Source organism: Notolepis coatsorum (assembly GCF_963971535.1).
Source record: "Notolepis coatsorum genome assembly, chromosome: 10".
NCBI classification, from domain to species: domain Eukaryota; kingdom Metazoa; phylum Chordata; class Actinopteri; order Aulopiformes; family Paralepididae; genus Notolepis; species Notolepis coatsorum.
The window spans coordinates 112,963,196-112,977,669 of record NC_140174.1 but is presented as its reverse complement, the minus strand read 5'-3'; the positions used below and the strand labels follow the sequence as shown (position 1 = coordinate 112,977,669).

The window sequence follows — 14,474 nt, the reverse complement described above, 5'->3', positions numbered from 1 at the left end:
CTCAACTCCCATACGGCCAGGCTATATTTTGGTTATTTTTTCCTTTGGGGGTGTATAACAATATCTATCAATCTAACAAGTTTAGCAGTAAAATATTTTTATACAAGAATCCATTTCATATATGGGAGACCTTAGAGATGAGGAAAAACATGCTTGTGTTTTGTTCTACCTCCGGTAGGGGTATCTCAAAAACTAAAGCCCTTTTTGACAGTTTGTCACAGCAAGTGGTTAATGAGCTTTTGTTTTAATGCATTTTAGCAAAAACTTGCAAACATTTTTGCTCAGTCCTAGTAGCTTTCCCAGAGTGAAAACGTGTCTCCATTCCAATGTCAAGCATTTAGAGGCCGTTTTCAAAAAGGATTACAAAAAGGACTCCCCCAGAGGGGCTGAGCCGCCCTAAAGTTCGGACACCCCATGCAGCAACCAAATCAATCAATTCGTAGCCTAAATCTCCTGTTATGAGTTGGACAGGTAACATTGACGTATTGACCGGGATTGGAACCCCTCAACAAGTACATAGTGTGTGTCTTGCTAAGCCACCAGAACACCCCTCTTGAAATCAGATTTGACGTCAGTGGAGTCAGCTGACCCTGCCAGACTTCTCCACTTAAAGGCCAACTTGCAGGTTGTATTTTTGTTCAATAAACAATGTGACTAGGCCAACGCTGACTTTCATGAAGAGGGGGGAAAAAATTCTCGAAATTGACCCAGTTTTAGCGTTTTTATCAAACATTTTGTCGACCAAACCACAAGCTCCACGCACATGCATATTTTAATTGCATGTTTCATAGCGTGCGTGTGTCCTCTTAATGCTGACGTCACGTCAGGTGCAGGGCAGCGAGGGGCTCTGAGAGTCACACACAGCTAGTGGCAGGAAGTAGAGAGCCTTGCTACTACTAGCCGAGGAGTGATGAATGAAAATGTATCTGTTTCACCTAACACTATTGCTCCGTGATCATAGCCATCCATCTCTAAAGCTAACCACTATTTGTAAAAGCCACAACCACGTTACCATATTTGTAATAATGTAAATCATTGTGTCGTTGTACATATTGTGTATACAATGTTAGAAGCTAACGTAGCTTAGCTTGGTAGCTATTGTGCTAACAACATGTCGCGACGTCTAGCTTGTTAGCCGGCATGAATGCCCGATTTAAAATGGTTCTCTCCTCTTTGTATACCTTTGTAATCACAATTATTCTGCCAGGGAACTTATGGACACGACAATAGTAGTAGTTATAAGGTGTTTGAGCTTGTAACGTTAGTTAGCTCATAGCTATCGAAACTGGCTACCACGATAGCTATGAGCTAACTAACGTTACAAGCTCAAACACCTTATAACTACTACTATTATCGTGTCCATAAGTTCCCTGGCAGAATACTTGTGATGACAAAGGTATACAAAGAGGAGAGAACCATTTTAAATCGGGCATTCATGCCGGCTAACAAGCTAGACGTCGCGACATGTTGTTAGCACAATAGTAGCCCACTCGGTGCATCACAGTCACTGACCTAACGGAGGTATCATGCACTACTAGACTATTGTTGGAGCATTTGTTGATATCAGGAGCTATCAGTAGCTCGCCAGCTAGATACCGTTAGACAATAACTCATGTATTAAACTAAACGTGAATAGTTGACTGGGTAATTTTGTTTAAACAGTAACGATAGCTAGGTAGCTAACGTTAGCTCACAGAGGTTGCATGCACTAGAGCAGACTATTGCTGGAGCATTTGTTGACACAGGTAAGGGAGGAGCAGGGGAGGAGGAGGAGGAGGAGGGGCCGTGCGCTGCAGCTCTGTGTGTCTGAGAGAGAAGTCAGCGAGTGAGATCTCCGCTAAGAATTGGATCATGTTTTTCGATCGGTTTTCACGATCGGCGAAAATAAAGCATTATCGGAATTCACCGATCTCATATTTATACTGAATATCGGCTGATACCGATCGCTGGCCGATCAATCGGGGCATCCCTATAGAACAGTGGTCACCAACCCGTCGATCTTGATCGACTGGTCGATCTTTGAGACTGTCCCTGTAGATCTTTCCATGGAAATAAAAAAAAAATAAAAATTAATTTTTTTTTTTTTTTAGATCTTACCCTGAGAGTCCACATTACAGTTCTACCTTTGTTTTGATGTGAAAAGTGATGCTGCACTTAGCACTGACTGAGAAAGTACACATACAGTTCTACTTTTGTTTTGCTGTGAAAATTATGCTGCACTTAGCACTGACTGAGAAAGTACACATTACAGTTCTACTTTTGTTTTGATGTGAAAAGTGATGCTGCACTTAGCACTGACTGAGAAAGTACACATTACAGTTCTACTTTATAAAATGCTAATTGTAAATATGTTTGTCAATGAGAAAGTCCACATTACAGTTCTACTTTTGTTCTGATGTGAAAAGTGATGCTGCACTTAGCACTGACTGCACTTAGCACTGACTGAGAAAGTACACATTACAGTTCTACTTTATAAAATGCTAATTGTAAATGTTTGTCAATGTTAATAATATGAGAAAGTCCACATTACAGTTCTACTTTTGTTTTGATGTGAAAAGTGATGCTGCATAAGATGACTGCACTTAGCACTGACTGAGAAAGTACATAATAGTTCTACTTTGACGTTTTAATGTTGGACCAAAGCATTGCATGTAATTAGAATACAGGCAAATAAAAGTAATTTAGTTTAAAGTACAATCTTGGCTGTCTTTTTCTCTCAACGCTTCAATCGGTAGATCTTGCCTTCACCAAAAAAAAAAAAGGTGATCTTGGGCTTAAAAAGGTTGGTGACCACTGCTATAGAATATAGTTATAGCTCTACAAACAAGGTGACGCACTCCTATCTTTTAAAGCGTGGCAGTGCTAGAACGGGACCCGTCTAATCCCCGGCGGTCAATAAGTTAATGAATATAACTTGTCAGTTTCGTCAACATAAATAATCAAATAAGGGCACGGCTGGTACGAAAGTGATGGTAGCGTCTTGATGGAGCGCCGAGTGCCAAGCAGATGCAGATAGGCTACATCATTTATGTATACAATTTTTATGACGAGTCATATACTATAATAGTATAATACTATAATATTAGTAAAAAAAGAAAAATTCTAATGTTGATTTAGAATTTGAATATCAACATTATGAATGAAGCTTCGAACTATTCGGTACAGCCCTAAACCAGACATGACTGAGCAGTCGTTAAGTCAGTCTTTCTGCCACCCAGCCAGTCAGAAAGTTAGTCATTCAATCATTCAATCTTTTATTTAGCTAACACCAGCCAGGCAGTCACTCACCCACCCACCCACCCAGCTAACCTTCCAATGAGGATGTTATTATGTATTGAAAGAAACTCAGGGAGCGGCTGGGTAGCGCAGTGGACTAAGCAATCTATGCGTTTGTAGATGATGAATATAATACACTGAAAAACACCAAGGCCCTCCATGAGTCACCTATCTGCCATCTGTGTGTCCTTGATTGCTTAGCCTATGAGTGGGCGTTACACTGCGAGGTGGGGGGCTAATCACTCTCTCTCTCTCTCAGGGGTGGAGGCGGATGTGTGCCAGTTCCTCTAACTCAGATTTACCCTCTCAGTTTAGAGACACAAACATTATCGTCGCTGGCGGAAGAAAACCTCGTAACTCCATTTCTTTTTTTTTTATAAATCAACGCAGTAGATCATCCTCCATATGTGTGTGTGGTTTTTACAGAGTTTAAACAATGGGAAAGCATTAAACCGATCATCTGTCTAGAGCTCGTAACTCTATTCACCCTCAAATCTGTGTTAGTTTTTTTTCTTCTTCCGCCAGCGGCAATATGAGAATATGTGTCTCTGCTCAGGCCATCAGGCTGCTCAACGAACAATAAACACTACACAACAACCATCAAATGCACACAGCACACACATCCACACGCACACACTCACTTTAACTCTTTAAATGCCATGCCTGGTTTTCCATTTTACCGCTTGAATGCCACCATCCGCGCCAATGTTAACGTTAATATCGCCTAATCTATGTTTTAAATTATGGCTATGTGTCTAATCTGCCCATCGCATTATCAAAGACTATGTTCCAGACAGTGCTGTGAAGGCAGATTGTTTTTTTATCGCGTCGTTGCCGTTTCAGAGCAGTTAGAAAAGCCCCCGTTTTGATATAAAAAACAACTCATTCTGGAGCATTCTATGAAAATCATCTTTTAGTGGAATATTCCACAACGTTGATATTCGTCGGCCTTTTTATGAATCGTTTTCAAATAAACGCTAGATGATCAATATTATACGTGCACGCACGCACATTACGGCCGCGCGCGGACAATCGCCTTGTTGATTTCCTCTCGGACTTTTACAGTGAAAACGAAAGAAGAGATTTCACAAAACAGCTTATAACTTCATCAAAATTACTCTGATTATCCTACCACTGATAACATAGAGTCCTTACCTGACATCAGATGGTATCCAACTGGTATATTCCAATTCCTGATCACCATTCGAAAAAATCGATACGTGTATGGATCCAACGCGACACAGTGGTTCTCCATGATCCGCGGAGATCTGAGGCTCCAGAATGAACTCTAGTAACCCCGGCTGGATCAGTGAACTGGAAAATGTGGAGTACCGGATTTTTTTCCCCATTCATTTTCATTGAGTCCATTCCAAAATCACTTATGTCATCTGGGAGACGACAGGGGGCGCTTTTTTCCACAGTGATCACCGGCGCAGCTCGGCAATACTCGGGTAGGCTCGGGTGATGCAATAATTTTTCAGATCGCAAAAAAAAAAAAAAAAAAAAAAATCCGAGAAATCTCGTGAGTGGCTAGCAACCACCTATAAAAAAACACGAGAAATCTCGTGAGTGGCACTGAAAGAGTTAAACAAACAAACACACTGCAGCACCCACTCTCCACACTTTAGATCACCTAAACACACTTTATATTTATTGATAAAGGATTTGCACTACAACTCGTACACCTTACTGTAAATTGTACCTCATCCCATTTCTGCTTTGCACTATATAGTATTGTATTAGTACACTGCATAGAATATTGTATATTATATGGTAACTCAGTTACGTCTATTCTGCATCGAACATTGTACATATGTCTTTTTTTTTATCCACTTTTTCTCCCATTTTCTATATTTTCTCCCATCCCAATTTCGTATCATCCAATTCAACCCTCCCCTGTCACGAACGCTGTTTCTTGCCTCCCACAAGCCGGCTGCAATGTGGACTAAGTCATACATAGCACAAGTCCCCTCCGGTACTTGAGGTAACAGCAGTCGCATCTTTTCACCTGCGCAGCTCGATCTCTCAGTGGCGAGGAGTAACGCGTGGGAGGCTCACGCTGCCCCCGACACTTCCTGATTCCACTGCGCAGGCGCACCAACCGACCTGTAGGAGTCGCTGTCCACAACGCCCGATCCCCACCCATCAGTTTCCCACCCCCTAATACGGCCAATGTGTATTAGTATGAACGACCAGCTAAACTGAAAGCAATGTGGAGCGCTGGGCTCGAACAGGCGAGCCCAGCGTCTCCGCATTCGTGGCGAGCGCCTTGCCCACTACGCCACGTAGCCTCCCTCAGTTTACATATGTCTATACTGAACACTGTGACCTCATTTTTTACTTCTAATTTACATGCTATACTATGTTATTTCATACTTATCTTGTCTAGCACAGTCTCTGGAACGTAACAGTAAGAAGCATTTTGTATAAAAGTATTCTGTACTTCTGTATGACAACTATTAAAGAAACTTGAAACTTGTGTCAGCCAGCCAATCAGTCAGTAGTTTTACTGAACAGCAGTGGTAGAAACTCCTTCCCTCCAGGCAAGAATAAAGATAACTGTCAATGTGCTTGTAGACACATGTTGTGAGAATGACACACAGAGACACACACACACATAGAGACACAACAATCTACAACCTCAATAATGTAAGATATCACCTGATGAGAATCACTACCAGGTGTTATATAATGCTGGAGTACACACACACACACGCACACACACACACACACCCACGGGGGCGTGACTGATACAGGAGTTAGAAATCTGATGCTGCATTCCAAACACAGCATGTCATGTCTTCACTACACTGAGTTCATGTCTTTCTTAATACACACCTTTTAAATCCCCATGAGAACTGCTAAACTCAGTTATCATCAGTTCGCCACCCTGTATGTCTTAATACACATATTTTAAATCCCCATGAGAACTGCTAAACTCAGTTATCATCAGTTCACCACCCTGTATGTCTTAATACACATCTTTTAAATTCCCATCAGAACTGCTCAACTCAGTTATCATCAGTTCACCACCCTGTATGTCTTAACCCTTTCACTGCCACACTACCAAACCGGTTAACCCTTTCACTGCGACAACACACAGAATGTTAACCCTTTCACTGCCACATGACAGCCGGTTAACCCTTTCACTGCCACACGACAGAAGGTTAACCCTTTACTATCACACATAATATGAGTGTGATAGTAAAGGGTTAACCTTCGGTCGTGTGGCAGTGAAAGGGTTACACACCTTTTAAATCCCCATCAGAACTGCTAAACTCAGTTATCATCAGTGCATCACAAAGCCATCTACGACCCCAGCCTGGCGTTTGAGGCAACGCCCAGTAGTCAGGATATGAATCTGATTGGTCAGCTGTTCCTGTGCTGAGGTTGTACTTCCTGAGGGTCAGAGTGGTGGAGGGACCAAGAGAGATGACAAACACTTCCTGAAGAGAAGAGAAGAGAAGAGAAGAGAAGAGAAGAGAAGAGAAGAGAAGAGAAGAGAAGAGAAGAGAAGAGAAGAGAAGAGAAGAGAAGAGAAGGACGAGAGGAGATGAGAAGAGTGAAGCGAGAAGAGGAGAGAAGAAAAGAGGAGAGGAGAGGAGAAGATAAGCAAGAAGAGGAGAGGAGAGAAGAGAAGAGAAGACGAGACGAAAAGACATTAGTGTACCTGATTGGGTGGTGTACCCCCTAGATCCCGCTTCTGCTTGCCTCCTATTGGTCGAGGTATGGTCAGCTGATGTGAGGAGAAGTGGGCAGTCTGCTGGGAGGAGCCTAAAAGAGAGAAGAGGAACACGTGTACATTTACATTTAGTCATTTAGCTGAACGCTTTTATCCAAAGGGACTTACAGGTTGTGTACAACAAGTCAGCAGGAAGGGCACAACTCTTGCAGCTAAGGGTAAATTACATTGTTCGTCTAACAGTGTTGAACTTGAGTGCTACAGTCTTGAGATAGCAAAGTGCAAGGTTCCCTGATCGTTGCACTCTCGACCATCACCACCTCAACTTTGGAGCATCGGACAGCGATTCAATCAGATAATGAGTTATTGTTGTGACCGGCTCTGGTGACAACTCCACGCAGTCCTCCTCAAGCTATTATTATTATTATACTTTTTCTGTTGGTGTTTTATTATAGGATCGTTTTAAAAGAAGATTTATGATGTCGTGTCTTTTGCTGGGTGTTATAAGAAGGGTTTCTGCTGTCGTCACAATGAGACTTAGGAGTAAATGTGAGCCCTCCTATGGCTTTATGCGTGTTGTGCTTTTGCTTGCTATGGAGAACGCATGTCAACGAATGACAAGTTTCGTTTTACTGGCATTATTTGCGATATTGTTATTTGTGCATCTCCTGGGACCAGAGTAGGCCTATGCCTCTGCCATGACCTTCCTGTCTGCCTGAATTACCTGAATGACTCCCCCCCCCCCCCCCCATGTCTTATTGTTAATGCACTCACCATGGCATGTCGAAGGTTGATGTGTGTAAATGTGTAATATGTGTTGGAAGGTTGACGTGTGTAAATGTGTAATATGTGTTGGAAGGTTGACGTGTGTAAATGTGTAATATGTGTTGGAAGGTTGACGTGTGTAAATGTGTAATATGTGTTGGCAGGGGGTTGACGTGTGTAAATGTGTAAATATGTGTGCATGTGTTACGTGCTGTCCTGGCTTGTCCCTGCCTGTTGTGTTGACTAGACTATGCCCTATGAACATATTGACCAGGTTTTCTTGGGGGGGGGGGGGGGTCTGCGTGTGGTGCATGAGGATTGGTCTGCAGGTTTGGAGGGGTGGCTCTCTTGCTGTCAGAGGGGAAAGGGAACTGTGTTATTAGCTCTGAAAAGACTTTGGTGGCCCGGGGTGTTCGGGGGTTGGGAATCAATACATTCTCGGGGGTTTATCTGTTGCGTCACGTTCAGCTCAGGGAGCTCCGTCCAGGATACCACATCCCTGGTTCCAAAATCCCTCGTTTCTTAGATATTCCTTGTTCCAAAATCCCTCATCTCCTAGATATTCCTTGTTCCAAAATCCCTTGTTTCTTAAGATATCCCTGGTTCCAAAATCCCTCATCTCTTAGATATTCCTTGTTTCAAAATCCCTAGTTTCTTAGATATCCCTGGTTCCAAAATCCCTCATCTCTTAGATATTCCTTGTTTCAAAATCCCTAGTTTCTTAGATATCCCTGGTTCCAAAATCCCTCGTTTCTTAGATATTCCTTGTTTCAAAATCCCTAGTTTCTTAGATATCCCTGGTTCCAAAATCCCTCATTTCTTAGATATTCCTTGTTTCAAAATCCCTTGTTTCTTAGATATCCCTGGTTCCAAAATCCCTCATCTCTTAGATATTCCTTGTTTCAAAATCCCTAGTTTCTTAGATATTCCTGGTTCCAAAATCCCTCGAGACTGCAATTCAACACTGGCCCCTGTAAATATCCTAACCCAACCCCCTCCAATGTACAGTCATTTACCTAGTATGGTTTTGTCAATAGTCCAATGTACAATTTTGTTTGTTTGTACAGTGTCTCCCCCTCCCCCCCTCAATGTACAGTTTTGCTTGTTTATACAGTGTGCCCCCCCCCCCCCCAACCACCTCCAATGTAAATTACCCAGTATGGTTGTCAATATCCCAATGTACCCAACCCCCCCCACCCAACCTCCTCCAATGTACAGTTTCTACGTCAAATGTATATACTCCCTTTTCTTGACTCCTTCTGTATCACAAACAGTACTGTATTTGCAAATATGGTATGTCATAAATGTATAGATGTAGCAGTACTGACTATCTGTATGTCATGTATGTCATATATGTCCTGATGAATTGAAAATGGGGGACCCTGATGTAAACAAGACGAAAGTCTTTCTCTGGTCTGCATCCCCTTAACAATTGTGTATTGAGCTGTACTGTATTGTACCCATTCTGCAATCTGTTAATAAAGTTTTCAATCAATCAATCAATAGTATTAACATATTAAGGTAGGTAGGTACTACCTATATAAGTAGGTAGTAAATATAGGCAAGGCCAAGGTAGATTACATAGTAGCAAAGTGCATGCTAGTAAAAAACAGTATGATGGTTAGTGTTTTTTTTTCTTCAGATATTAATTAAATAATAAAAGTGTGCTTTTAGTTGATGGCTGATGACCATTGTCATTAATCTTCTTATGATGTCATCAAGTAAGATGGCTGAAAGAAGGTTTTACGGACAGTACAAACATCTTCCTGTGTCTAATATGAATCATCGAGAACAATACAACAAAACTGTATTTTTAGTTTTACATTAGGTATGGAACATGTAATGAAGTACAATGCCATGAAACAAAGCGGGGCTCGCAACTCACTTGATGCTCCAAGGTGTTTGTAGTCCCATGACACCATGGGACTACATTCTCCTTGATTTGGAGAACTCGTGCTAAAAGCTCATAAAAGCGACAGGCCAAAAGCTTAGAACCATTTGGGGGAAACGGCTCATTTTGCAGAATAACGACCCCAACAGTCAGTGTTGTGGAGGTGTTCCTTTTCTAAGCAATTTTCTTTCTCTGTACAGATGACACACATGAGCTTGATGACATCATTCTCCCTCCCTGCTTGTTTGTCTTGGTTTGATCCAACAAGTGTTTGCGTGTGCTGTGTGTGCATGTTTATGTACCATAATGTGTGTGTTCATTGTGTGCATGTGTACTACAGAAAGTGTGTGTGTGTAGTAAATCTAAAGAGCAGCTGGGTGAGACACCCTTTCTGAGCCCCAGATCTGTCCCTAGCTAGCACTTCTCTCTCTCTATCTCTCCCTATAATGTACCTTTAGCCCCAGGCTAAGAGTTGGTCAAGGGCCGCTTAGTTAGTGATGTTTTTAGCCAATCTGTGTTATATTGTGTATATATATACATACATACACTCATGGCCACTTTATGTACAGGTATACATGTGTATAATGAGTGTATAAACACAATGTGATCCAAATGTCTGAGTCCACTAACAAGATATGTTTGTTTCCATCATTCATCAAAAACGAACACAACATTTCTCAATATTGGTTATGTCCACCTTTTGCCTTAATTAGCAGGTCCTTTGCAGTAGCCCGGTAGCCTAGCTTAAACTCCCTACGCCTAGGCTAACCGGTTCCGTCCGCTTGCATTCAGTGTGCTGAGCTGGGCTAACATGCAGCCGGATAGCTAGGCTAGCTTAGCACAAATTAATTGAAGCGGATATGGTTTCCTCTCTGTGCGTTTAGTAGAAAGCTATCCGACTGCAAGCTAGCCTAGCTTAGCATAAATTAATGGAAGCTTTGAAGCTAGCCTAGACGTTGGACAACTAACACCTAACCCAGCTTCCATTCAGTGTGCTGAGTTGGGCTAACATGCAGTTGGATAGCTTTCTACTGAACACACATGATACTGGTATCCATCTTCTTTTTTTTTCAAATAATTATTTTTTTCTCACTTTCTGTATTTTTGCTCCCATCCCAATTTAGTCGTTATGACAATTCCCTTCCTGGTCGTTGCACGCATTGCCCCACTGTCGGCCTAGGGAGGGTGTAGAACTACCACATGCCTCATCCGATACATGTGGAGTCAGCCAGCCGCTTCTTTTCACCTGACAAAAACTCTCACTGGGGGAATGTTATTTCCCCCAATCACCTCACTGCTGAACAGGCGCCCCGACCGACCAGTAGGAAGCGCAGTTTACAACGACCAGGACAGATACCCCGCCGCTTCCCACCCACTAACACTGCCAATTGTGTTAGTAGGGACGACTGACCAAGCCAGAGGTACTGCTGACAGCTGGATTCGATCCCAGAGTCTCTACGGTGGTAGGCGAGTGCATTCTCCATTGCGCTACCCAGCCGCCCCTGGTATCCATCTTCTTGTCTGACTGTGGAGACGGTAAGAGCATCTCCCATAATGTTGTCGTGTTCCTTTAACACATTTACCAGGGGGCGCTGATACCCCATTCATCGCAAGGTCTTTATTCAATGGATATAGTTTTAGACTGTGACATTTGCGAGTGCTTAAAATATATCTTATATTATATCTATGGGTCTAATAACGCCGTCAGGTCTCAGTGAGTTGCTTCTAGTCAACATGCCAGAGACAGATTGTTTTTAAAATGTACCGTTTTATACCGTTTTGAATAGAGTATGGTTTGGGTGTTTTTCAGTAATTCCAGGAAAAAGGCGAGAAAAAGGCGTTTTACTGTAATCCAGTCATCACGTTGTAATTTTTGGGCTGATTATCTAATCATTATCATTAGTATGTCTCCTCGTCCATACATGAAATGACCGTCGTAGCGGGGCGCTCCCCCCCCCCACCCCCACCGCAGCCAATGGTAAACAGCCATACACGGTCCACACATATAGCTGTGATCGCGGTAGAAATAAATGTCAGATCAACGATCAAATTTATATATAATCTTCTTACCTTGTATCTGATGTAATGCAAAAGAGATAATCCAAATATCTGATCGCAATTCCAAATAATGCTTGTGGAGGTCCGCAGCACACTACCGACCGGTTCACAATGACGGGCGGGCGGAGTTACTGCTCGATGCCACCGTTGTATAGAACTGGTTCGCCCGAGTATTTAACCCCCCGCCCACCCGGCTCAGATCGCCTCCTAAAACACACCAACCCATTTTCAATGAGATGCAATAGCTCCGCCTGGCAGTAGAGGGCGGTGTTGACCATCTGCCAGCTCAGACAGGCTCTGAAAAGGATACCAGAGGCTGCTGCTATGAATTATGAATAGATATAGCGAATAAATGAAATAACTAGGGCTGACCTTCGAAGCTTTTTTTGGCAATCGAAGCTTCGGGGCCGAGCTTCGATTTTAATTCGAAGCTTAAAAAAAAAAAAAAAAAAAAAAAATGTAATAATTTTTGTTGTGGGACTTGTACAGCACTTTGGTAAACTTTGTTGTTTTTAAATGTGCTCTATAAATAAAGTGGATTGGATTAATGAATTAAGTAGCCCCTTTCGTGACTGTGACGCAGCCAACAAGGTTTCACTCAGCTGCGTGATTTAACACTTTGACTGCCATGAAACGTCTTTTGACGTCATTGCGGGCCATGCTCAAGTTGCTGGAGGACGCTGTACAGCGTCCTTATATCAATATTTCAAAAATCTGCGATCTGATTCATATGTCCCCTCCGCTGGCCTGAGATCCACCAGCAGGACCCACTGAGCTCTCTGGCGGTTCAGGAGCGCCATCTGGTGGCCGATCGGCGCAATCGCCAAACAGGATGTGCCATAGAGGTTGTGCTAGACGTCCGTAGTACTTCCGGGCGCTCGCTATAGGTCATGGGACTCTGGCTCGTCACGCTACACAGTGATCGATTGGCAATAACTCGATAAACAACATGATTTGGACGTATATACCATTATACAAGCTGGAGATGGACCGGGTAAAAATATATCCCATAATGATAAGATTTCTACTCTACGATGATCGCCCAACGGCGCGCGGAGACTGGGGTGAGTTTCAGCGTGTAACGTTACCGTCTTCGATACTAACTGCTATTATCAACATTTGACCCACATTAGATGATTGGTATAACGCTGCCCACGGAATTATAAACGCCCCCTCGCCCATCCGGTCAACATCAGATGACGTGTAGTAACTTCTAGAAGTACGTCTAGTTGGAATTTTTTATATCGCGCTGATTGCCATCAAACTGTATTTCATCATCAATATAATGCATTTGGGGCTATATATCACGTTCTGGAGAAAGATGCAGAAAGAGATGAAAACATACTTATACATTAGACCAGGGGTCAGCAACCTTTTTGACATGGAGTGCCTGTTTGAAATATAGTTGTAACTAGTGTGCCTCAACAATATTCCATGCATTGTAATTTTTTTTTCTCATAATCAGGTCTTTTTAATGATAATTTTTACATTATTACATCATTATTGTTATTGTTATTATTAACAATATTATTATGATGGTTGTATCAACCCTAAATCTGAGTTGGGGGGGGGGGGGGGGGGGGGGGGAATGCAATGCAGACAAACAGCTGCATACAGTGCGACCATTTCACTCACATTTGCCCATTCATTTTTGGACACATCACACACCATCGGTGTGTGTACTGTACGTGTGCTGTCATAGCTCCACCTACAGGCCTAATGGAGAACACCAGGAGAACACCAGGATGTGAATGGAGGGTGAATGTGAGGTATATCGTGTAAATAAGTTTTGATTGATCGCAAGACTACACTGTAAAAAAAATTATTAGTTACCAGAACTTACAAATATTGAGTTCAGTTACTGTGCATTAAGGTTTTCAGTTTTCAATCCATAATAAGTTAACAGAAAAATAAGTACACAACCACATTATTTCAACATAATAAAACTATGTTTATTGTCATTGTTTTAAGAACACAAGTTGACTTGGTAATACTCACATTTTGAGTAAAAAAATGGCTTTTAACATGTGCAATGTTCAATGAAATAGAAAAATAAATAATACAATTTGTTGATTAATCCCACTGGTCACAATGGTGACCGTAATAATGTTTTTGTTATAAGGCTCTGCAAATGTTACTGAATGATGTAGCAATGTATTTCCAGCTAAATTGAAATAATAAACAAATAAAGGGTCTCAATTAAATATGTGGAAGTAAAAAGAACCCGTGGGAGGATTTCAACAAGATAAATGCGACAACAGTGCAAAATAGTTCACTATAATATTTCAAAGCAAAAAAAAAAAAAAAAAAAAAACATAATTTTTTTTTTTTTTTTAGTGCTGCCCCCTGTGCCTATGCAAATGCCCCCGCGTGCCTATGTAGGCACGCGTGCCTAGGGTTGCCTACCCCTGCATTAGACCATACTTTACTATGAATATGTGAATGAAAAAGTTTAACGTTGCTACACAATGAACAATACATATAGGACTTTGAATGGGCCCTAATAATGGCAATGTAGCAATAGAATTTAAAAAGTTATAGCCCTGCAAAGAAGGGGACTTTCTCCATAGACAAATAGAGCCGGCAACCTATGGTATATCATGAATTTAACCCAAGGCAACCAAAGTGTTAATTCAAGGTGGGAACTACCAATCCCCCAAATCAAGAATGTTTAAGATGAATGAAGTAAGATTTTGATTATTTGAAATATGGCCTGTGTAGACTAAACTATGCACAGAATTATGTCAGTCTACAAGGTCCGGATTCTACATGGTCCGGCAATGTAGACCTTGTAGACTCCAC

At 42.0% G+C, this 14,474-nt stretch overlaps 1 protein-coding gene across 1 annotated transcript in view; it reads right to left on the bottom strand.

Annotated features, from left to right (window-relative positions):
- LOC311236166 (disintegrin and metalloproteinase domain-containing protein 9-like) overlaps positions 1–14,474 on the bottom strand; it is a 350,625-nt gene that overhangs the window by 282,046 nt on the left and 54,105 nt on the right. The window contains exon 2 of the mRNA XM_084323795.1: positions 6,947–7,050. Within this exon, the coding sequence (XP_084179921.1) occupies positions 6,947–7,050 (104 nt within the window). The remainder of the gene's footprint in view (positions 1–6,946; positions 7,051–14,474) is intronic.